The 24,774-nt window shown below is 33.9% G+C and overlaps 2 protein-coding genes across 5 annotated transcripts in view; one reads left to right on the top strand and one right to left on the bottom strand.

Moving 5' to 3' along the window:
• Positions 1–10,077, bottom strand: part of LOC114328667 (zinc finger protein 226-like) — a 64,237-nt gene extending 54,160 nt beyond the window's left edge. The window contains exons 1-2 of the mRNA XM_028277586.2: positions 9,836–10,077; positions 6,091–6,598 (exon numbers count right to left, since the gene is read on the bottom strand). Coding sequence (XP_028133387.1) covers positions 6,091–6,598; positions 9,836–9,961 — 634 coding nt within the window. The 5' untranslated portion in view covers positions 9,962–10,077. The remainder of the gene's footprint in view (positions 1–6,090; positions 6,599–9,835) is intronic.
• A 106-nt stretch (positions 10,078–10,183) lies between these two features.
• LOC114328678 (zinc finger protein 239-like) overlaps positions 10,184–24,774 on the top strand; it is a 91,976-nt gene continuing 77,385 nt past the window's right edge. For all 4 annotated transcript variants that reach the window (XM_050654921.1, XM_050654924.1, XM_050654922.1 and 1 more), the window contains exon 1: positions 10,184–10,444. In XM_050654921.1, the coding sequence (XP_050510878.1) occupies positions 10,291–10,444 (154 nt within the window). In that variant the 5' untranslated portion in view covers positions 10,184–10,290. The remainder of the gene's footprint in view (positions 10,445–24,774) is intronic.

Here is a 24,774-nt window from a genome sequence, read left to right as displayed (position 1 = left end):
TCTTTAAGTACTGTGCCCAAATTTTTAGGCGTGGGTAGCTTCCATAACAATTTGCCGATATCGTTCTCTCATCCTGGTTTTGTTCTTTTTCTGGGTTAAGGAAGTCTTGAAAATGCTCCTTCCTTTTAATTATTTCCTCTTTCTCACTTATAATTGCCCCATTTTTGTCCTTGCAAACTGTTGTTCTTGTCATGTATCCTTGTGTGTATTGTTTGGTTTCCTTGTAAAATTTTCTAGTCTCTCCTCTCTTATTATAGTCTGTAATTTGTTGTATTTTTCTATTCAACATTTCCCTCTTTTTCCTTCTACATATTTTCTTTGCATCTTTTCTCAGTTCTTCGTATGCCCTTCTATTCAATCGGGAATCTCTTTGTAGACATTTCTGTCTAGCTATATTTTTGCTATTTATTACTTGTTGGCACTCTTGGTCAAACCATTCCTCGTTTCTTTTGTGTGCGGTTTCACCCAATGTCTCCTTTGCTGTATTTGTAATTGTCGTTTGGATAACATTCCATTCTTCTTCAATGTTGTTTTGTTCTTCTTTTTCATTTAATATTAATTTTATTTTCTGCTGGTACTCATTCTTCTTTTTAGGGTTTTTAAACATATATGTATTCCATTTTCTTTGTTTGGCTCCTGTCTCTTTTATTACCATTGATATTCTTTGTTTTATCTTCGATATAACCAAGAAATGGTCCAAATCGCAATTTGCGCCTCTATAAGATCTAACATCTGTTACGTAGGTTGCCCACCGTTCAGAGATTAATATGTGGTCAATTTGATTAAATTTATTAGTACCCGGCAGTGGCGTGCGGTGACTTTTTCGGAAGGGGAAGCGATTCAATAAGGATATAAAAATATTTTCTTAAGGGTCGAGGGTCGAGCCACTTCCCACCTGATAACAATCTGATGCGCTATAGGGGCTCTCTATCAGCAAAGTGCTTATGTGAGACGTCCTGGGTACAAGGACTTACACACTAAATCCTACCCCGATCAATGCGTGAGGCACTCTATTCCCGCTATTTCTAGTGACTAGTGACCTATCATTGATCTATATTGCTAGCTCGGGCCTTGAGTCCTCGCGCCGGGCTTTGTTTCCTAAAGAAGAGTTCTATTTAAAAAAAATTATATTCCGAGGCATTTTCCACAACACACAACTTTCAACAATATGACACTTATTTATACTTGAGGTCTATTCTAATATCAACTTCTGATAATTGTTGAATGCAGTCTTTTTCAATGGATAATAGGGCTAAATTTCGCTTGTTGAATTTCTTTTAAACTCTTAATTTGAAACTTTTAATGCATTTTAATAATGAAAAACTTCGTTCAACTGATGCAGTTGTCGCTGGGATAGTTAGTACCTACTACTTCACACAACTTGACCACTTCACACAGTGACTTGTTTAAACCAGTAGTTATAAAGAAATACCCAGATTTCTGGGTATTTCTTTATCACTAATGTCAGTTGTTTCATAAACGATACTTAACTGAGAATGCAAAGCTGGGATATCAAAAGATTTTCATTATTTAATCGTAGTGAAGTAAATTCCTCTGTGGGAAATTTTGATGAATTATAATTAGAAATATTAAGATTATATATAATTCTACAAATTTTAAATCGTTAAAATTTTGAAAGTTAGAATTCATTTGTTATAGAATATTATCAAAAGGTCTCTCTGTTGCCGACATTATCAATCTTCATTATTTTTCTTTCATGTTCAAATCCCATATTTTCAGTTTTATCCCAAATATTTTTAAACTGCTCTCGTTTTTTAATTATCGTATTAATAAAGTCATCAATTTGTCTTATACAAAATGCAATGTCATTTGACCTCATCTGTAAAATGTCAAATAAAAGATCAGTAAAAGGAAAAATATCTGCAAAAAATTTAAATCGAAATACATATTCTTTAAGCGAATGTACATTTACGTACCTAACCACCGCTGCAGCAGTAACAGTCGGAAGGCGCTAGGATGCGCTAGGACGAACGCTTCCAGAGTACCAAAATTCACGCGACTAATGGGTTGCAGTCATTGAACCCTGACCAATTTTTACACCGGACAACTGCTTGACAAGCGGCGATTTTGAGATGCGCTTCTGTCAGGAGTGGACCGAATATGTAGTTGAATTGTGTGCATATTGATTTCGTTCGTACGCGATTAATTTTTAATATTTTTCAATGCGTATGCCTAGGTAATATGTAGATTACTTGGATTAGGGAAAAAATGTTGTTATTAAATAGGTATTAATTAATAATAGATATATTTTCTTATATCGAAGTAGGTATGGGGAAGCGGCGCTTCCCCCGCTTCCATGGACCGCACGCCTCTGGTACCCGGTATCGTCCAGGTTCCTTTATGAATATTTTTATGGGGGAAACACGTACTAACCACTCTGAGTTTGTTTGTCATTGCCAACTGTGCCACTCTTATACCGTTATTGCTGGTAATATCATGTAAACTATGCTTACCAAAGGATTCTGCATATATTATCTCTCTTCCCAGCTTCGCGTTCATATCACCCAGGACTATAACTGCATCTCCCTTCTGTACGTTTTCACATTCTACTTGTAGTTGGTCATAGAATTGATCTGTTACTAGTTCATCTGCTGGTTCTGTTGGGGCATGGATATTAATAATTGTAATATTACGAAATTTTCCCCGTAGGCGTATTTTGTCTACTCTTTCATTAACTGGAGTGAAACCCAACACCGACCTGCGGCATTTATGGTTTACCATAAAACTCACTCTAAAGTCTCCTTGTCTTTCTGCTCCACAGTGGTACATACTGTATTCTTTTTATTTATGCAACCATGTCCTTTAAATCTGATTTCTTGGAGAGCTGCTATATCTACTTCGTACTTCCATCGTTCCTGTGCAATACTTTGCATTTTGCCTGCCTGCAGCATGGTTTGGACATTCCAGGTTCCCAATCGTAAATCCGTAGCTTTGGTCGTTGTCCATTGGTTCGTCCGGTTTGTACATTGTTTGTAGCATTCCTGATATCTGAGTTTAAGGTGAGCAGGTTATCAGCCTACTGCACCCGAGTCTAGTGCCAGGGCTGCTGGCTATAGCTTCTGAACAAGCTATACTTTCTCCCTTCCTCGTCCACCCTGACCCTACCTTCCATTGGAGTTGGTTACCCAATCTCCAGTAGGGTTGCTCAGGTTTACCGGGGTTCACCCGTGTGTTTAAGATCACACTTCTTGGAGGTGAGGATAGGAATTGAGTAGGAGAGGCTAGAGGTGTTATCTGGAAGCAACACCTTATAATGCGCATCACTACCCCATTTAAACCCCAATTGGACTACTCATATTACCAATATAGCCAATAGGGCTAAGCAACATACTCCGGTGGAGAAAGACGCCTTTGCAATCTTGTGTGACCACTCTCACCACCCTACAAAGACAAGAGCTTCTAAATATAACAGGAGCCTTGAATAGTACAGAAACGGCTTCATTAGAGGCAATTACAGGTCTCCCTCCGCTGGAATTATATATTTAGGCGGAAGCCTTTATGACCATCCGGAGACTCAAAGCAAACAATACTTAGAGGCCGAATTATGTATTGAATAGCCACACAAACACTATTGGGACTATACTTGAGGATTCCATCTTTATAATGAATTCAAATATGATGACACCAGAACTGATCTTCACTAAGAAGATTAACACAATTATACCATCTAGAGAACAAAAAGTCCCAAATATTAAATAATGGGGACTTAATATGGTTCACTGATGGATCTAAAACTGCCCATGGTACTGAATCAGGAGTCTTTGGGCAAACATGCAACTATAATAAATCTTACAGCCTACGTCAACATACAACGGTGTTCCACGCTGAAGTTTTTGCTTTGGTGGCCTGCATTGATGAAATCATTGATGAAGACCCTAAAGCTAAGAGGATCAACATTTACACAGATAGCCAATCGGCTATTCTGGCTGTAAAGAACCCTCTCACCAAATCAAAACTGGTGAGAAACTGTAAAGATCTCCTCAACAACCTAGCAAAAGACAATAAAGTGTCTTTAATATTGGTGCCGGGTCATGAATGGGTGCATGGGAACGAACGAGCAGATATGTTAGCGAAACAAAGCTCGAGAGAAACTTTTGAAGGCCCAGAACCTTTCTGTGGCATCACTAAAGATGCTACGAAAAACGAGGTTCAGAAATGGCTGATAAAGAATCATCAAAGGAAATGCAGAACCACTCAGGGCAAATCCAGACTAAAAAAATAATCAAGAATATTGACAAAAAAATCTCTCGAATAGTTTGATGAACCTCAATAAACGAGAGATCAAAACGGTCACTGAAATGGTGACTGGACATTGCCGTTTAAGAAATCACCTATACAAACTAAGTAAGGTGAATGAACCATGGTGCAGAAAGTGCGAAATGAAAGAAGAGACTGTCATACACATAGGTACTATGCCATTGCAGTGTGCTAGGTCAGGGGTCACCAATTTGTTTCCCTGGCGGTCCGTTTCGAAAACCTGTGACACTTCCGGGGTCCGGACCTAATGCTACCTATATCCGGTTGTTCTAATTCGGTTTCTTTGTGGATGCTTGGTAAAAAATATATCCATCATAACAACAAATCAGAAGGGTACCGGGCGAAATTTTTAGGCAGAAATTGTTGAAACACTTTTTTTTAACAAATTCAAAACATCACGTATTTTTCCCACGAAAATGTTTTTTTCATTTTTGGGTCATCTAAATATCTAAATATCATCTAAATATCTTTTTTCGCAAAAGTTGATAGATTACGAGTTTTAAGCGATTTAAAATCTAAAAAATGCGAAAATAAGCTTTAAAACTCATGTGTAAATAATTATTTTTGAGGTTGTCAAGTGCCTAAATTGAAGCTTAAACATTCAATTTCAAGTTTCTTATAAGTAATCGGACATATTTTAATTTAAACCGTTGTTTTTAATTGTTAATTATACGCGTCCTCTCGACACTTAATCCGCCGCGGCGGCAAGTCGCACTATGTGGTGCGTATCGCACTATATGATTGGCGTATTTAATTAGCACATTGGCAATAATTAATTGAATAAATAAATAAATTATCTAAAAAAACTATGTTAATAATATATTATAAAATTTTAATAAATGTCCAGTATTTGTTGGGAATTTTTGGCATAAGTACGTATAATATGCATACATGCGACAGAGACGCATCATAAAGTGCGACGACCGGCGATTAACAGTTAAAAAACAACGATCTATATTGAAATCAGCCCCGATTACTCGTTAGAATCTTGAAATTGAATGTATAAGCTTCAATTTAAGCACTAGTCAACCGGAAATCTAATAATTTACACATGAGTTTTCAAGCCGCGAAAATGTGTGTGAGTATTTTCGCATTTTTCACATTTTAAATTGCTTATAACTCGAAAACTATCAACTTTTAAGAAAAATGACAAGAAACCTTTTTTGTTTAAAATCGCCCAAAAAAACCTAAAAATACATTTTCTGGCAAAAAGATAATTTTGAATTTATTTAAAAAAATTGTTTTCTATGTAAAAAAATGTTACACCTGTCTGAAGTCTGGAATGAGTTTAGTTCAACTAATTTTCATTAGGTAAGGAGTTGAGATTCATCTGTTAGCTCAGATCCGTACCGATTTTAAAGTTCATTCTTGAAAAAGCGGCTACGCACATATAAGTTGACAAACATAGTATACAATTTCATGGCTAAACATTTTCAATTGAAAAACACTATATTCTGAATTTAATCGCGGTCCGCACAAAACTAGCTCACGGTCCGGATGCGGACCGCGGTCCGCTAATTGGTGACGCCTGTGCTAGGTGATATAAGGCAGGAATTCACTGGTCAAATGAGGTTTGAACCAGAAGATATCCTAAAACTACCAATAAGAAAACTGTTGGCCTTCGTGGAGGCCACAGGACTTATTAGAGTTTAAGGAGAAGAACAGGGTTTGGTACAAAGGTCTTATGACCAAGTGCCAGAGACTAACGAGTCTCGCCTGAGTTAATAAGAAGAAGAAGAAGAGCTGTGATGATAGCCAACCTTCGATAGGAGAAGGAACTACAAGAAGATTAAAAATGGTAGATAAACTTACCCTTATTACATATTTCACATTTGAAGGGTTTAATTCCCTTATGAACTATCTTATCATGTCTCCGTAGGCTAGATATTCGTTGAAATCTTTTTAAACAAATTTTACAGTCGTATACAGTTAATTTGCTATGAGCTTTTAAATGCTGGTTTAAATTATGCTTTTTAGCAAATGTTTTATCACAGTTGTTACATTTAAACATCTTAGTGCTTTCATGTTTAATACCAATATCGTTTAATGTTTCCCTCTCACTTTCACCATTTTCAGATTTTAAAATACTGTCATTAACGGAAATCTCATCTTTGGAAAATATATCTTGGTCAGCATCACAACTAATATCTGATTCATGATCATCAATCTGCGGATGTAACTTGATCTTCTTACTGCTTTCATATACTTGTCGTATATACACATCATTACTTTTTACTATCTGTATAAAGGAAGAAATAGTGATTGTTTTAGTGACACACTCATTACATAGTTGTTTTGGCAAATCGTCATCCAGATCTATCTAAAAAATAATATATTACACGTTTTCAAATACTGAAAACATCTGAAACTTTATAAATCCATTTTGGATAAGCTTTCAGAGCAGAGAATCCAGAAACTTTCCTGACAAACAAAGACAGGAGATTCCTCAGATAATTTTAAGACAATTTTACCAATTCACCTAGTCCGAAAATGCTTCCTAAGGGAGCTAGAACTCTTTGAAGATGGCATCTTGTAATTAGTTTTTTTTAAATACCTCCAGAATGTTTCTACTTATAAGGACGAAAAGTGGTACACCTACATAGTTATTTTCCACAGATATATCGATTTCATCAATTGCGAATTTCTAGTACCAGTCATAGACATCGGTTTTGGGTACGTCAACAGTTATTTTATAGCACAATTTTTTTGTCTTTAATTTTAGAGCATTCTGACACAAGATTATTCAATTATGAGGTAGTGTACTACTAAAAGTTATTCTTGCTTTAAGTTGGTAGAATCCAAAATTTTTTATTTGAAAATTTTTTTCAGGCTTATTTTCCAATTCAAAAAACGAAAAATTTTTAAAATAGATTTTTTAGAAAACTTTTTATCCTACCTTCTAGACTTCAAGCAAGAGTACCTTTTAGTACTGGAATATCTCACAATCTAATAATCCAGTGTCGAAAACTCTTAAAATTTAAGTAAGTCAAAAAGTTATGTGATAAAATAATAGGGAACTTGCATAAATTTTTAAATATTAGAATGATATTAAAAAACATAAGGTAACATGATCTTAAAACGCTTGCATGCGAAAAAAACAAATATTTTTAACCCGTACGCTAATTACGAAGCTTTGAAAATGCTATAAAATTCAAATATCTTAGGAGGCTCTTGAACGCCCTTCTATTGGTTCGACGTCACGGGCCATGGTAAACCGGGCCTAGCAGTCGGAAACAACGCGATTAGGGTAGGTATCACGGGTATATTACATTTTAATCGTCTTACTGGAAAATTCCTAGGTATCATTTATGTTCATCTTATATATTGTAATAAGTAGTTCCCCAATCAGCTTAGTTTTAAACTGAAATTGATAAAGTTGAGTGCTACTTTGTAAAGAGTTTAAAACGCATAATATGACCGACGAGGGTTTTTCAAAAGGTCAATCTGACTAACTTACCTACCGTTGATGTCTTCATGGTGGCAACTTTAATAAAAAGTAGTGAAAGCTGTTCTATTGGAGAAATGCGAGGTGTCAAGGCAAATAAGTAAGAGTTATTAATTAAACAGTTTATAACAATAGTTTCGTACCATTATATTATAGTATACCTGTTTACTCCATGGGTATGATCTACCTACCTCTAATCGAAGGATTTCGTATATACTGGAAAAGATTACGGTGTAATTTGCATTATAATAATGATTATATTTTATTGTAATGGTTATTAGTACCTACTGGAGCCTTTCATTATTGTGTTCAAAGCCTTCTGAGAAAAGATTATGGTGATTAGCAGACTTACCGATAGAATGTGTACATAGCCAACAAAATCCTTCGTTACAATGTTAATAATACACATAAATAAGAAGAATCATTATTGTAATTTTACAAGTTAATATCTTTATCATCTCAGCTTATACTTACACCGCATCCCTCAGTAGACCGCAAGCTATAGAGTAGAAACCTGACTGTAGACCGCATACTATAGTAGCACCAATACTTTTTAGTTACTCTTACTTTTATTACTAAAAGTTTTGTTTATTTTTAAGTTACTTGTTTCTTCTTTGTTCTTCAACACAAGAAACGACAAAAGTAATTTCATAAAAAAGAACTTTTTGATACATGTCAACAGAGATAAAATGTTAATATTTTGCCTGTCACAGAAAAAATCATTTTTGCCACAGAGTAAAACAAGATATTTTTCAACTATATTATTTATCTATGGGCAAACTGCATTAAATGCAATAGCCCACCGAACGGGCCAACGATACAAGTGGCCTGTGACGTCAGACCCCAGCTCTCGCTTTTGAAGTTGTTTAAAACGGAAATTTTAGGCGCGGATCTTTGACCATATATTGTATGTACACTATTCATTGTTAAGACATAATATTTTGAATATAACATTTTAAAACATAAATTAACAATTTTATGCAAAAAAATTTTTTAGTACAAGTTCCTATTGTTGCCCTTCCCAAAACGGACACCTATGACTGGTACTAGAAATTCGCAATTGATAGAATCGATTTATCTCTGGAAGATCAGTAACAGTTTTCGTTTTTCTAAATAGAAGTGTTCTGGAAGTATTTAAAAAAACTAATTACAAGGTGCCATCTTCAAAGAGCTCCAGCTTCCTTAGAAAACATTTTCGGTCTACGTGAATTGGGTTATTTAGGTTAAATTGTCTTGAAATTATCTGAAGAATCTTGGGTTTATATAACCCAATAAAGGAAGAAGAAGAATCTCGGGTCTTCATTTGTCAGGAATTCATGGTGATATTTTCCAAACTGAACATTCACTATTTTTGTCATACAACACAAACAGTCAAACAGAACAGTGTTGACATTGACAAGGCTACTAAATTTTTGACAAGGCTTTAGGAATATTTTGAGTTGTTTATTAAATAATATTGATATTTTATTTGATAAATAATTGATTTAAGATGTGAAATTAATAAAAAATTATTTATTATTTATGGACAATCCAAGTACAGAATATACCAGAGTATATCCTGTGATCCAAGTACTTTGTTTGCTAAAGATGTTCAAAATGTATCTAAGCATGCCATAGTATATAAATTATTGTAATCACTGAATACATAGTTAGTGAAAAAATAATCCTATTAATTATATTAATTAATAATTTACGTGGTTATACAAGTAACGGTTATCCAAAAACATTCAAACACTGAACGAAATAGAAACCTCTGTGTTGCTGATGACAATGTCATTGTCAACTAATGTTTACACATCCTACAGCTTCCATACCAGTGAGAATTTTACTATATGTAATTTGCTGTGTAAGTAAAGAAAGAATAAATATGGATAGCTGTAAAAAGTGTTCAGACGTGAAGATGTTGCTCATTATATTTTGTATACTTTGGATAACCATATATAGTTTAAAGCACCCGAAAAGCTAGGGGAGACACGGGACCTCCCCCTGCTGTGACTCAAGAAAGGTGACTTCCCATGCAAAGAACGTAATGGAACTAAGTATTTAATATTTTTAAATAATTTCTTAACTAAACAGAACATTTTAAAATTATATCTACTAATGCTAACTCACCTTCACATCAGCAATTTTATCAAATATATTTATACTATTTTGGTTTATGGGGGACAAATTATTTCTAGAAAGACAACTGCGACAAATCTGCATAAAATCTTGTATTGTTACATTCAAGTTTTCCATTTTTATGTGCAAAGCACTAAACTGTACTTTTGTTTTAAAACTAGAATTTTTTATTTAAATTTACTATTTACTGACAAACACAAACAAAAACAAATATGAAGTTGTAACTCCTTGTATTCTTCTTTTTTGTGATTGGTATTCTGTGTTCTGTGATATGAGGACATTTCTTTGACCAATGACGTAGACGTAACGTCATATGTTTGACTGTTTGACAATGTCAAATGCCAATAAAAGTATAAGATAAACAAAAAACATAAAAACTTTTTTTTAGTCATAATTTATTAATTTGTTATAAAAATTATAAATTTGTGTTAGCATATCGTGTTATTATGGAAGCCACAGAAGATATAAAAGATTTCAAAGTTGAAATTAAAGAAGAGCAGGAGGAATATGATTTGGAATCGAGTAAATCTATATTATACAGTCAGCTATCTACAGAAATTGAAATTGGAGATGTTAAGAATGAACCCAAGGATGAGTCAGGTGAGACTAAAATAATTAAAAGTAGAATGTTACTTTAATTTTTATAGTTTTCATGAAAACAAATGTGACATATCATTTAAGGATATTAATAAAATCATATAAGGATATATTAATAATTATGCTCATAGATATAATAATATGGCTGAAAGACTTCGGTCGAGGGCATTTTGGTACATTATATCAATAAAGTATGTGTCTCTCTCTCTCTAATAATACATAGATTAGGCAAGGTACGAAAAATAGCGTAAAGCAGAGCAGTTCATCGGCGGTCTATCTATCTCTCTCTATGGGGGCTTAGCTTTCTCTCTCTAGCATGTGATGGCCACTGCCGCTGTACTTCGTGTCTGTGTCGTTCCATTACTCCCCCCTCTTGGTAGATACACTCACACTCCTACGATAGACAAAGATAGCTAGACCACTGTACTGCCCTCCTAAGCCAAAATGACGTAACTCAATATTTGCGTAAAAGGTTGTGTTAGGTGTTTATACTGATATGCATCAAATTTACTCGTGTTGTTTGAAGCACTTTCATGCAAGATACGTCTATTGTGCTTAGTAAATTTGATGCGTATTGGTACAAACACGGAAAAGATATTGGGCGAATATCAGGCAGGATTCAGAAGCAATAGGTAGACGACAGTCCAAATATTTGCGTTAAAAGAAATTCAGACTACTTGCCACGAACATAAAATAGCAGTATATGTTCTGTTCATCAACTTTAAACAGGCCTACGATACGGTAAAGCGGCAACAGATGTACAAATAAATCAAAGAGATGGGCCTACCAAGTAAAATCGTCAGGATGGTAAAAATGACTATGGATAACACCACAAACGAAATAGCTTGGAAGGGGCATAAATCAAATAATTTTGAAACAAAGGAAGGTTTAAGATAAGGATACCCACTATCAACGACTCTTTTTAATGTAATACTGGAAAGAATAATTAGAAAAAGTAAAATAAACACACAGGAAACGATTTTTAAAAATGGCCATCAATGTAAGTATAGCATTCGCAGACGATCTAACACTATTAACGACAAGTAAGACTGAGCTAAAAAAATTAATGAGAAATATAATAAAAGAAGCAAAAAGGTTTGCTCTCCTCATAAATAAGGAAAAGACAAAATACATGATAATGGGAGAAACAGATAAAGAAAAAGAGGACAATTTCACGTTGGAGATAGAAGGAGAAAATTCATGCACGTTTAAAAGAGTTTCAGAATTTACTTATCTGGGTGTAATAGATGAAAAGGGCATGGGGAAGGGGAGATAAAAGCAAGAATAGCAAAAGGAAATAAAAAGTATGGGGCATTGCGATCATTAATGAAATCCAAATATGTCTCAAGAAAAACAAAAATAAGAATCTACAAAACCTTTATCAGACCTACAGCTACATATGCATGTGAAACACGGGTGCTTAAAAAATCAGAAATAGACCTTTTAGAAAGATGGGAGCGAAAAATACAAAGAGCAATATATGGAGGCGTGAAAATAGATGGTCAATGGAGAAGAAGAAATAATAAGGAACTTGAACAACTATATAATCAACCAAAAATAATGACAGCAATCAAAGCACAAATAATTCGATATTTAGGACACATTGAAAGAATGGGAAGAGAAAAATGCCAAAAATGGTACCATCACATATGCCAATCCAAAAAAGAAGAATAGGTAGACGTAGACCAAGAAGGAGATGGAAAGAAAGTGTATACGAGGACTTACAAAAAATTAATATTGTGAACTGGAGAGAAAAAGCTTTGGACAGAAAACAATGGAAGCAATTGGTCAAGAAATGTATGGAAGACTATAAGGAATATTAAGGGACCGGTTGTTTGAACGCTATGTCAACTTTGTTTGGGTTGCTAAAAACATGATTGATTACAATTCTGAGACTATAATCAATTAATATAACAATAATTATTAACATAATTGATAATAAATCTAATAATTGTAATTAATTATGTTTTCAGCAACCCAAACAAAGTTGACATTGACAGTTTGGTGACAGTAATTAAATATTTGATAATGATTATTGTTGATTAGCATTGGAACAACCGGCCCTTAGTGTTTTATATAAATGAATGTAATATTGTATATAGTATAGTAGTATAAGATATAGCGTTATAAATATTTGATATGATAGGGTCAACCATACGTTATTGTTACATAAAATCGAACAGTTAGGTTTCTCTGATCCTCTGCTTAGTTGGATTTGAAATTATCTATTAGATAGAAGGCAGATAGTTCGTATTAAGAATTCTTTCTCTAATGAAATTATAGTTAAATCGGGGGTACCTTAAGGCTCCCACTTAGGACCTATTCTTTTTAATTTATTTATAAATGACATAAATAAAAGTTTCAATTTTGCTCAATTTCTTCTATTTGCTGATACCCTTAAATTATTTCACATAATTACGTCTGATTTGAATCGCTACAATTTGCAGTCAGATCTTGATAATCTTGTGGAATGGTGCTCACTAAATGGTATGGACTTAAATGCAAACAAATGCCATGCTATAACTTTTACTCGACTAAGAAACTTTGAGAATAATTATTACTATATACGGGACACTAGGTCAGGGGTCACCAATTATATTTCCTGAGGGTCCGTTTCGAAAACCTATGACACTTCCGGGGTCCGGAGTTAACACAACCTGTCTACTTGTTCCAATTCGGTAAACAAATCAGAATAGTGCAGTGCAAAATTTTTAGGCAGAAATTTTTTTAACAGTTTTTTAATAAATCCAAATCATCACCTTTTTGTTCCCGAAAATATGTTTTTAGCATTTTTGGGTCATCTTAAAAAAACGATTTTCTGTCATTTTTCTCAAAACTTCATAGATTTCAAGTTTTAAGCGATTTATAAACTGAAAAATGCGAAAATTAGCAGTTTCGAAGCTTGACAATTCATGTGTACATTATTGTTTTTGCGGTTGTCAAGTGCCTAAATTGAAGTTTAAACATTCAATTTCAAGACTCTGATGAGTTATCGGGGTTTATTTCAATTTCGACCATTTGTTTTTATTGGCGTATTTAATTAGGACATTAACAATAATTAATTGAATAAATAAATAAATTATTAAGAAAAAAATATGTTAATAATAAATTATAAAATTTTAATAAATGTGAAGTATTTGTTTGGCATTTTTTGCATAAGTACGTATAATATGTATAATAAGTGCGACAGAGACGCACCATAAATTGCGATGTATGGCGACTTAAAAAACAAGGGTCTATAGCCTATATTGAAGTAGGTAGGTCCCGATTACTCGTTAGAATATTGAGATTGAATTTATAAACTTTAATTTAGGCACTCGGCAACCGGAAAGCTAATAATTTACATATGAGTTTTCAAACCTCGAAAATGCGTAGGTATTTTCACATTTTTTAGTTTTTAAATCGCTTATAACTCGAAAACCATCAATTTTTGAAAAAAATGACAAGAGACCTTATTTTAAATACAATTTTCGGGGTTAAAAGGTAATTTTGAATTTATATAAAAATATTGTTTTGCGTGTCGATCGGATAGCTCAGTGCGACTAGCGGCTGACCCGCACTTCACTTCGCCGTGAGGTACGAGAGTTCAAGCCCAAGCCAGGCCATCGGAAAAACAAAAAGGCTAACGCGTCAGTATAAAATTCTAAATATGAATCTGGCGCTTAGATTGGAATATGCGGGCATCTGATCGACCTGTGAGGGAGCAGTACGGCAAGGGATAAGGGCTTGCGGCTCGGTGATACTCCCCCATAGATCCCTACCGAAGGGCGTTGACGCCTAAGAACGGTGTATATTGTTTTGCGTGGTATCCCGGGCCCCTTCTGATTTGTTTAAGGGGACATTTTTGAACAGGAATCCACAAAAAAACGAATCAGAAAATTTGTCATTCTTTACAAAATTAAATTATTAGTGAGAAAAATTCCATTTTTTATTATGTACAACCTGTCTGAAGTTTGGAGTGAGTTTGGTGCAACTGATTCTCATTGTGGAGTTAAGATATTCATCTTTTAGCTGAGATCTGTACCGATTTTTAATAAAGTTGCTTCGCACGTTGATAAAGCGGCTTCGCACACATAAGTTGAGCCAAAAATAGTACACAATTTCATGGCCAAACATTTTCAAAATTGCCAAACGCTATATTCTGAATTTAATGACGGTCCGCACAAAAGTAGCTCATGTTCCGGATGTGGACCGCGGTCCGCTAATTGGTGACCCCCGCACTAGGTTACAATTAGTTGACTCAGTTATAGATCTGGGTGTTATTCTTGACACTAACTTGAATTTCAACCTACGCATTAATAGCATGGTTTCTAAGTCATTACAGATGCTTGGATTTGTTAAAAGATGTAGCTATGACTTTACGACTGGTCGTTCTTTAAAACTTCTTTATTGTTCTTTGGTTAGACCACATTTATACTTCGTCTAATTACACACCGGTAGCTGTGTTCTTTTTTCGAATCGCTTTGCCGAGCCCACTGGAATTACAGCCACTAGACATATTTTATTATATACACGTAGAAATAATATTTGAAGATTTCTATTAATGTTAACCTAACGAAATACACAATAATATGTTGCATTTAATTTGTATAAATGGATTATAATGCGTTTTTATGAACCACATTTGTTCAGAACACACTGTACCTGCAATCGAGCGAAGGTGACATTTTAGAATAAATTGGTAACATTTTGATGACACTTCATATTTGTTTATATTCTTTACTATAAGTATCTGTTTTATTATATCTATCTACTGAGGGACCGCAGACGTTCGGAAACAATTAGCGTCTCTTTGCAAAGACAATGACGTCGACTTTGCAAAGTAACAAGACACTTACTCAACACACACACACTACACATTACTCCCCTGACTTAGTGATAAGTTATACAATTACGTGGCTAAAGGTTCTAGTTCTAAACCAAAGCCAGAATCAGAGAGAAAAAAAAAAGAAAAAAAAAATATCTACTGTTTTTATTATTTACTGTACTATAAAAAGATTCTCTACTATAAAATATAAATTTCACCTAATTGTATCACGACTTGGAATAATCGAGGTATCTGACAACTTTTTTAGTTGTGATTGTAGACATATAAAAAGAAACCAACCGGCTTCTGCCAAGAGTTCGGAGCCTTTTTACTTTATCGTACTATATACGTAGTATAGTATAATAAAGTTATAGGATCGTGCAAAAAAATTTTTTTCAGATTTCACTTTTTTTTCGACGTTTTGAGTCCTACTGAGTCTAAAAAGCAAATAAAAAAAAACATGTCGGAAGTATGTACGTACGTACGTATGTCGCCACCGCCCAGCAAAAACTACTGGACCGATTTTGATGAAATTCGGTAGGAGTAAGTTTAAGAGAATTTTGTCGAGAAACTAAGCTTTTAAAAAAAACCTCTCAAAGGGGGGCCGAAATAGGGGGGTTATTTAGGGCCCATTTTTGAAAATTTTGACCGAAATGAATGAAATTCAACTCAAAGTAAGCTCATCGATAGGTAAATAAAAATACGGAATTTGACATTTCCAAATTCAAAATGGCGGCCAACATGGCCGACCGCCCACCCGACACATTTCCCTATCTATCTAAAAACTTGTTTAAGATAAGTTTAATTTGAAAAAGTCGTTATATAGCCTAAAGATGGGGCTATAAGAAGGATGTTATCGTTTTTCAGAAAAAGTTACGGGTTGCCTATATTTAAGGGGTCAAATTTTGACATAAATTTGAACTAGATTTTCTCAAAAATGGCTCCAAGGAATTTTTTTATTTTTTGATATATTTTTGATGTCCTATCAGTAAATTGAATGACATTAGTCATATATCTTAACTCCCCATAGGAGGGGAGTTATGAATTTTTTATAAAAAAATATTCGAGTGCCCGTAACTTCCTTCTTAATAAAAACTAAAGTTTGAAATTTTGCAGACGTATATGGTACTTTATTATCTATTATCACAATAAATTTTACCAAAAATATGGCTTCCGGTTGAACCGGAAATGAATAAAAAATCTTAATTTTTTAGATACTCCCTGTATATTTTATCACATTTTGAAAGAATGCAAAATTACCTTTCCAATGACATAAAATTCATTGCTGTAGCTAAAAAACTCGAAAAGTTACGGTAAATAGAAATTTTGCTATAATCTTATGTGTGTCCTCTCTCACGCGTTCATAGCAGAGCATTATTGTAGGGCAGTCAATGAGGGTATTTGGCTCCGAATTTCATCCTACTACATTGTTGTACTTGATTTTCACAGTAAGTAGGGAATAGCTCAAGAAACAAAATCTACCCTATATACTATGGCGCTTTTATCTTGGGGCGGTTCCCACTTCTTCAAGGGGGTGGAAAATTTGTTGGTCAAAATAAGCACGGAAGTGGCTAAAGAACCTATTTATAAGCAAAAACTGGTCTATACTTTTTTTTGAGAACTCAATACTTTTTGAGTTATGCGTAGTTGAAAATTGGCCATTTTCATTGAAAAATGACACCTTTTCGGACGGATTTTTTGTGAATACCTTAAAAACTATGCATCGAACTAAAAAGACTATATAAAACATTTTTTAGATTATAAATAATAAAGAGATTCGTTCCTTCGTAAATGTTCTATTTATAATACAAAAAGAGATATGGTAGGTGAAAATAGTTTGTTTTTTGGTGCATGCTCAAATTGTTGTATTCAACTTGAAATAACAGAGGAACGGTAGGTTTTAGGTGTATAATGCTACCAACACCTTTTGCAGTGTTTGAAAAGGCCTTTAAAACGAGCACCGTTAAATGTCGGTTACTTACAAACTAAGCGAGATATGGTGAAAAAAAATATATGACTAATGTACTTTAAGGAAAAATGAAAAGTATATACATTTAACTCCCCATCCACCATAATTTAAATGCATTGTTTTCCTTCTACAATACATTTTAATATATATATGTAGTGTTATTTCTACTTTCAAAAAGTTGAACGGGTTTAAAATGAATGGTTTTTGTAAAAAATGTGATCAAATTATAGAATGAATTTTTAAATTTTCTTAAAAATCTTCCTTTTTCTCCATGTAATTCGAAAATAAAAATATTTCACCCCTGAGAAGTGGTGGGAACTTCCCCCATGATAAAAGCGCCATAGTATATAGGATAGACTTTGAATTAGGAGATTGGGCTACTCCCAAAATTTCATTAAAATCCATGCAGTAGGATAGAATTTGGAGATAATATCTTGTTCTTAATCTCGCGCATTGACTGGCGTAATCGAAATAGAATGAAATGCAAATATTGTAAACTATTAATTTCTCAGAAAAATGAACTAATTTGAAATGAAAGTATGACTATAATATTCTATTGATTTATGCAATAATCTACACATCTATAGTGTGTCCCCGAAATATGGCATCGAACATTTTCTCAAATGCAGGAATTAATGATGCGTAGAACCATAAAATAATTTTAAGTACAGTAGGTGTTTCTAAAATATCAAAATAACGAGTAACTTTGTTATTTTTATAGAATTCCAGTATCTAGTACCATAACGATAATAGATCGGTACGATAAAGTTCTCGGGCGGCCCTTCCGTCCAGCGTTTTTTAATTATTAACAATGCAGTGCAAAAACGCATGCACTGCAAATCTTAAAAGATTATTTCTTAAGTTTTTACTTATTTACATTGAATATTAATTTGTTTTGTTGTATAATCCACGTTAACAATAATTATGTGATCTATTTGATTTAATATGGATTCAGGATTTTTTTATACTTTGGTAACTATGTCAACTTCGATCTCTGGCTTTGACAATGACATGCAACGGTAAGTAAATTAGATGGACTGTAGATTATGCATCATGTTTTGGTCACCTCAATATAATTGTCACATTAATAAAATCGAACAAGTTCAGCGTAAATTCTTATGTTATTATGCTTATAAGATGCATTTCACTGGTCAAAGTTATGAGTCTTTACTGCAAATTATTAAATTATTCGACTTGACTCATTACAGAGTCGTCAAAATAAATATCTTTGCTTCTTATATAACTTAATTCATGGTCATAAATTCTGTATCCCATTCTTAAATAAAATTGGTCTACGTGTACCTTCAAGAACCACCCGTTCTGTGACTACCTTCCACGAAGTCATTAACCGTGCAAACTATGGTTCAAATTCCTATCTCTGTAAAACTATTAAATTAGCAAACACATTATGGCCACATATTGATTTCTTTATGAACGACTTTACTGCGTTTTCCACACAATTACATTTAGAATAATAATATGTAAGCACTACGAGCCTAGTAGGCCCATGGCTTGATGTACTATTCTTTTCCACTCCCTTTTGTCAGTCGCTTTTCTTTCCCAGTTCCTTACGTTAATTCTTCTCATATCTTCTCTAACTCCATTACTCCATCGTGACCTCGGTCTTCCTCTTCGTCTTTTCCCTGCCAATGCACTAGATAGTACCATTCTGGGAATTCTAGATGGAATCATCCTCTGCACATGGCCCAACCATCTAAGTCTTTGCGCCTTAATTACTGCTAGTATGTTACGATCTTGATAGAGCTCAGTTAGTTTTTTATTTGTTCTTCTTACCCATTGTCCATTTAAGTTTTTCCCACCGAAGATTTTGCGCAGTATTTCCTCTCCCAAACTAATAACAACTCTTGATGTTTTTTGTTGTGACCCATGTTTCAGAAGCATACGTTACTATCGGCCTTATTACGGTCTTGTAAGTTCTTAGTTTTGCTCCTCGTGATATATTTTTACTTCTTAACAACCTATTAAGAGCAAATATAGCGCGGTTGCCCGACATAATTCTCTTTTGTATTTCTTCTTCACAGTTAGGATCTCTTGTGAAGACAGTTCCCAAGTACTCAAATCTCTCAACTTCTTCGAATTTATACTGTGTTCCCTTCGCTGTTGTCATTGTTATGTATTGCTCCCGAACGAATTGCTTATTTGTCCATTCCATATACTTTGTTTTTGCTTCATTTATATACAATCCTTTGGTTGCTGCCCTCTCCTCGAGTTTCATGACTGTTTCTATAAGTTCTATTTTGCTCCTAGCCAAGATTACCAAATCGTCTGCGAATGCCAAGCACTGATGTTTTTTGTGGTATATCAGGCCTGTTCTATTAATGTTTGCTTCCTGTATAACCTTTTCTAGTAATATGCTAAACATTATAGAGGATAATGGATCACCCTGCCGCACTCCTTGTTTGACCTCAAAGCTTTCTGTTAATAGTATTGTTTATCTTGACTTTATTCATTGTTCTTTGGAGAGTTAATTTTATAATTCTCATAAGCTTTGGAGAAACGTCCATGTCTTGCAATGCTGTGAAAAACTCGCTTCTTTTCACTCGATCAAAAGCCTGTTTAAAGTCAAAAGAACCATGGTGTCTTTATTATATTCGTAACTTTCAGCCTGTATTTCTCGTAGTGTGAAGACCTGATCCGCAGTACTTCTGCCTTTTCTGAACCCACTTTGATATTCTCCTATGCTTTTATCAACCTTCGTTGTTAATTTGTTTTTAATATGCATAGCCAATATTTTATACGTTATGTTTAGCAGCGCTATGCCTCGATAATTCTGACAATCAGCCATATTTCCTTTTTTGTGAATAGGACACAGTATTGCTTCTGTCCATTCCTCAGGTAGTATTTCTTGTTCCCATATATTATTAACTAGTTTATGGATTTTTCTACTAACTGATTTCCTCCAAATTTAATCATTTCAGCTGTTATGCCGTCGCTTCCTGGGCTTTTGTTCATTTTTAATTTATCGATGATATTCTGAATTTCGCTTATAGTCGGAGCCTGCTCTTCACCCTGTTGATTTTGTATTTCATTTACTAGATCCTCTGTTTCCTCGTTATTATCGTCTGTCTTTTCAGGTCCATTTAGAAACTCATCAAAGTACTGCTTCCAGCGTTCTAATATCTCTGGTTCACCCATAATCATTTCTCCATTTTTGTCTTTATAATGTACAGTTTTCGGTTGATGCCCTCGTTTCTCATTTTTTATCCCTTGATACAGGTTCCTAATTTCCTTTCCTCTATATTTTTCAGTTTAGCTTAATAATGTTTCCTTTTTTTCTCGTAGTATTTTTTTGGTTCTATTTCTTTGTTTAGTGTAATTTTCCTGCGCTTCTCTTGTTCCTTGAGTTATCATTTTTAATCGTAGCTTGGCCCGTTCTTCCAATGATTGTTCACATTCTTCATCAAACCATTCTTTTTGTTTTTTCTTTGTGTTGTCATTGGTGCTGGAAATATTTGCTGCTTCTTTAATTACATCTTTTAATGTTCCCCACATGCATTCTACATTCTTTTCATCCACTATGCTCTCTAATTTGTTGTTAATAATTTGTCCATACAGCGTTTGCTCACATTCTGTCTGTAATCTGATTGGTTTGTTTCTTTCGTATTTTAATCTCTTTTTGTTTCGAAGAGTTGGTACTAATTGTTTCATCCATATTCCGACCAAATAATGGTCTGAGTCCATATCAGGTCCTCTATATGTTCTCACCTTTGTTATGCAATGTTCTTCGTTTTTCTCAATTGAAACATGGTCGATCTGGTTGACTGTACGGCCGTCTGGAGATTTCCATGTTCCCTTATAAATGTCCTTTCGTTGGTGGTACGTACTTTTTATTATAAGTCCCTTTTCTTTGGCAAAATCTACCAGGAAATATCCATTTTCGTTAGTCTCTGGATGTAAACTGTCCTTGCCTATAGTGGGCATCAATATTTCTTCTCCGCTTATTTTGGCATTAGCGTCTCCTAGAATGATCTTCATATCATACCTGGGTATAGCCTCATATACTTCATCTAATTTGCTATAAAATTGCTCTTTCAGATCCATTCCTTTTTTCTCCGAGGGTGCATGTATATTAACAAATGTTATTTTTTGGTATTTACCTTTTAATCTGAGAGTGCACATCCTGTCCGAAATTGCTTTAAAGTCTGAAACAAATTCTTTCAATTTTTTACTTATTATAAAACCTGTGCCCAGCGTCTGTTAGAGCCTCCGCTATTGAAAAATATATAGTCGTCTATTTCCTGGCTACCCTGCCCCAATTGTTTTGCCTCTTGTAGAGCTACTAGATCAAACTTACATTTCTTAACTTCGTTTATTAAATGCTTCAGCTTTCCTTCCTGATAGGATCCTCTTATATTCCAAGTTGCTGCTTTTACCATTTCTTCTGTTATTTTATTAATTTGTTTTTTGATTTCCTTTTTTTGTGTCCGTGTTCCCTGCGGTGTCGTCTTTGTTGATTCATCTTCGTCTGCATCTGATTCTAGTTTTTTGAGATGTCTTTTATTTTTTCCAATTGCCCACTTTCTTTGTTCCATTTCCATAGTTCATTGTTTACTATTAATCTCTGGTATCCTATTTTTGTGATTTTTCCTTTGTTTCGCTGCTCTCTAGCCATTATTCTAATTTTATCTTGTATTTCCCTTTCGTCTTTTGTTAGATCATCGTTTACATATATTTTGTCCCTTATCTGGTTAAGCCTCATTTTATTTTGCATTACTTTTGACTTTTCGTATTTATTATCCAACTCTACTAGACATGTTGTGTCTCCTAGCTTTCTTGCATCGTTTACCCTTACTTTAACTCCCATTTCTTTGTCTATGAAACTTTCTACTTTATTCTTTAGTATATTGGGATTGTCCGTGTCAATTGGAAGTCCTTGAATCACAATGTTTCTTTTTCGTTTTTCTCCTTCTAATTTTTGTAATCTTATATTCGTATTACTTAATTGGTTTTGCAGCTGATTTATCTCTTTAATCGCTTTTTCATTAGCTAGTTTTAGTTCTCATATTTCTCTTCTATACTCCTTTTGTTCTTCTTTGAGCTCTTTTAGTTCTTCAGTTAGCATATTCATGGTTTCCGCCTGCTTTTTCTGTTGATTTTTATTTCCTTTGTATCCTCAGCCAGTCCTTTTAGCAAATCCATCATTTGGGCTAGCATTTCTGGGTTTGAATCATCCCGTTTTTTTGGTGATCTATAGGTTTTTTTGGAGTTTTTGAATACATCATCCCAAGTTCCTGCTTTTCTTTTTCCTCCCTCTGAATACGTATCATCTGAGTCTGTCATATTTATAAGATTTCACTTTTCTTGATGTTGCCCTAGTTTCGCGAGAATATTCTTTGCACCGCGATAGGGGATGATATCCAGTTCAACCCTTCAGAAATATCCACCCCTCTCAGTGCAATCAGCTTCTCTCTAAACATTATTAAGTTACGCTTTCCAATGATTATTCGCTTTAATTGAGGTTTGGCAACACCGCTTTATATTCGAACCGGACTTCAGCTGTAGAACTAGTTGTTTTATTTGGTTCCATGACATCTGCCAAAACAGATTCTAGATTGGTCACCACATGGAAAGAGAAAAAGAGGCCGACCCAGAAAGAGCTGGAGAGAAGGAATAGACAGAGAGATCCGAGAGAGAGGTTTAGACGAATACCTTTGGGAAGATAGAGATGCATGCAGATTGGGCATCGGAAGACGTCGGAGGACGTTTTAAACCGATTATATATATATATATATATATATATATATATATATATATATATATATATATATATATATACATCTCGTAACGCGACAGTTCGTAACCGGACAGTTGGTAACAGACAATTCGTAACAGCGACAGTTCGTAACGGCGACACTTCGTAACGGCTACAGTTCGTAACTATACAAATTCGTAACGGACAATTCGTAACGTCCAAATTGAATTCTTCTGTTTATTGTTGTTAACGTGGAAACTAACTGTTATTACAGTTATAAATGTAATTATGGTTATCAATTTAACGAATCAGTATCAGGATAAACATTTTTAAGGCATTTCATATTTCGTGTTTAATAATATAATAAAAGTATTTAAACCAAGTATTAAAGTATTCCAAGCCATCCCTCTTATCAACTATAACCGTTGATTGAATGACCCAAAGCTATTAGCAATCACAAGGTTTATTATAATAGAGAGTTATCAAGTAACTCTATGAGAATACGGTAACGTTATAAATAACATGTAAAGTATACAGTAAAATAGCGTTACCGTATTCTCCTAGGGTTACTTGATAACTCTCTAATAACAGGTAATTATAATCTTTTCTTTACAAAATGTTTATTTAAAGAGTTTGGAATGTCTAAAGACCAAAGACGGTTGTCAGATTAAAGATTTCAGGAATTCAGTACTTCATTATACCTTTGTTTAGGCTTACGCAAATTTAAGGAACAATAAGAGGAGTAAACTTTTAAGAATATTGTTAAAAGTTTGTATGTATTTAAATATTTGTTTGTGTTTAAAGACTTTTAATATACACTGAAACACAAAATACAAAAAGTGTTAAACATGTTTATCCCCGTACTGATTAGTTAAATTGATAAACATAATTTCAATTATAACTGTAATAACAGTTAGTTTCCACGTTAACAAAAATAAACAGAATAATTCAATTTGGACGTTACGAATTGTCCGTTACGAATTTGTATAGTGACGAACTGTCGCCGTTACCAAGTGTCGCCGTTACGAACTGTCGCTGTTACGAATTGTCCGTTACCAACTGTCCGGTTACGAACTGTCGCGTTACGAGGTGTCTGGTCACGGTTTTATTTATCTTATCAATATACCCTTACTTCTTTTTCTTATTGTCAGTATTGTTTTTAACACCGAATATCACTTTTTCGCAGTGGATTTACACTTATTTTATTGTTCTTCACTTTATAATCACCTGGTACTGTCAGTTAACATTTAATTTTCGCAACAATTCTCGAAATTTTCGGGTTTATCGTTGGCGAAAAATCAAACACTTTAACACTTTCAATGCCACATTGCCATCCATCACATCATTACATTTATATTTAACTTAATGTTTTAACTTCAGGACTGATTTGTCAATTACTGTTAGTCTTTGTCCTAAGATGAGTTGTATTGGTCAATTGCAAAATGTTTTAGATATTTTCTTTTTTTTTTTATTTAATGGCATAGCCATTCGTCATTCAGCCAGTTGCAATAAAAAATATACAATCCTATCCCTAATACAAAATTAAACAGAAACAATATAGTAATACAATAAATAATACAATACAATAAAAACAATAATGGATCTCCGATAAAGTGATATAATATTTATTTATGATAGAAAAAAAGGATGCAAATCTGAACTTAAATCATAAAAAATATCATGCTCGCGTACAAATCTTATAGGACCGTGCGTGTATGTGACAAGAAATCTATAATGATATTGTATATTTGTTTTGAGCGTATAGCCAGCAGAGACTGGATATTGAATGGTGCATGCATATCAAGTTTAATTAAATTTTTATAAAGAGAATTTGAATGTTGTTG

Source organism: Diabrotica virgifera, chromosome 6, assembly GCF_917563875.1.
Source record: "Diabrotica virgifera virgifera chromosome 6, PGI_DIABVI_V3a".
Taxonomy (NCBI): Eukaryota; Metazoa; Arthropoda; class Insecta; order Coleoptera; family Chrysomelidae; genus Diabrotica; species Diabrotica virgifera.
Note: the sequence above shows the minus strand (reverse complement) of the source record. Positions and strands in the feature narration are given on the sequence as shown.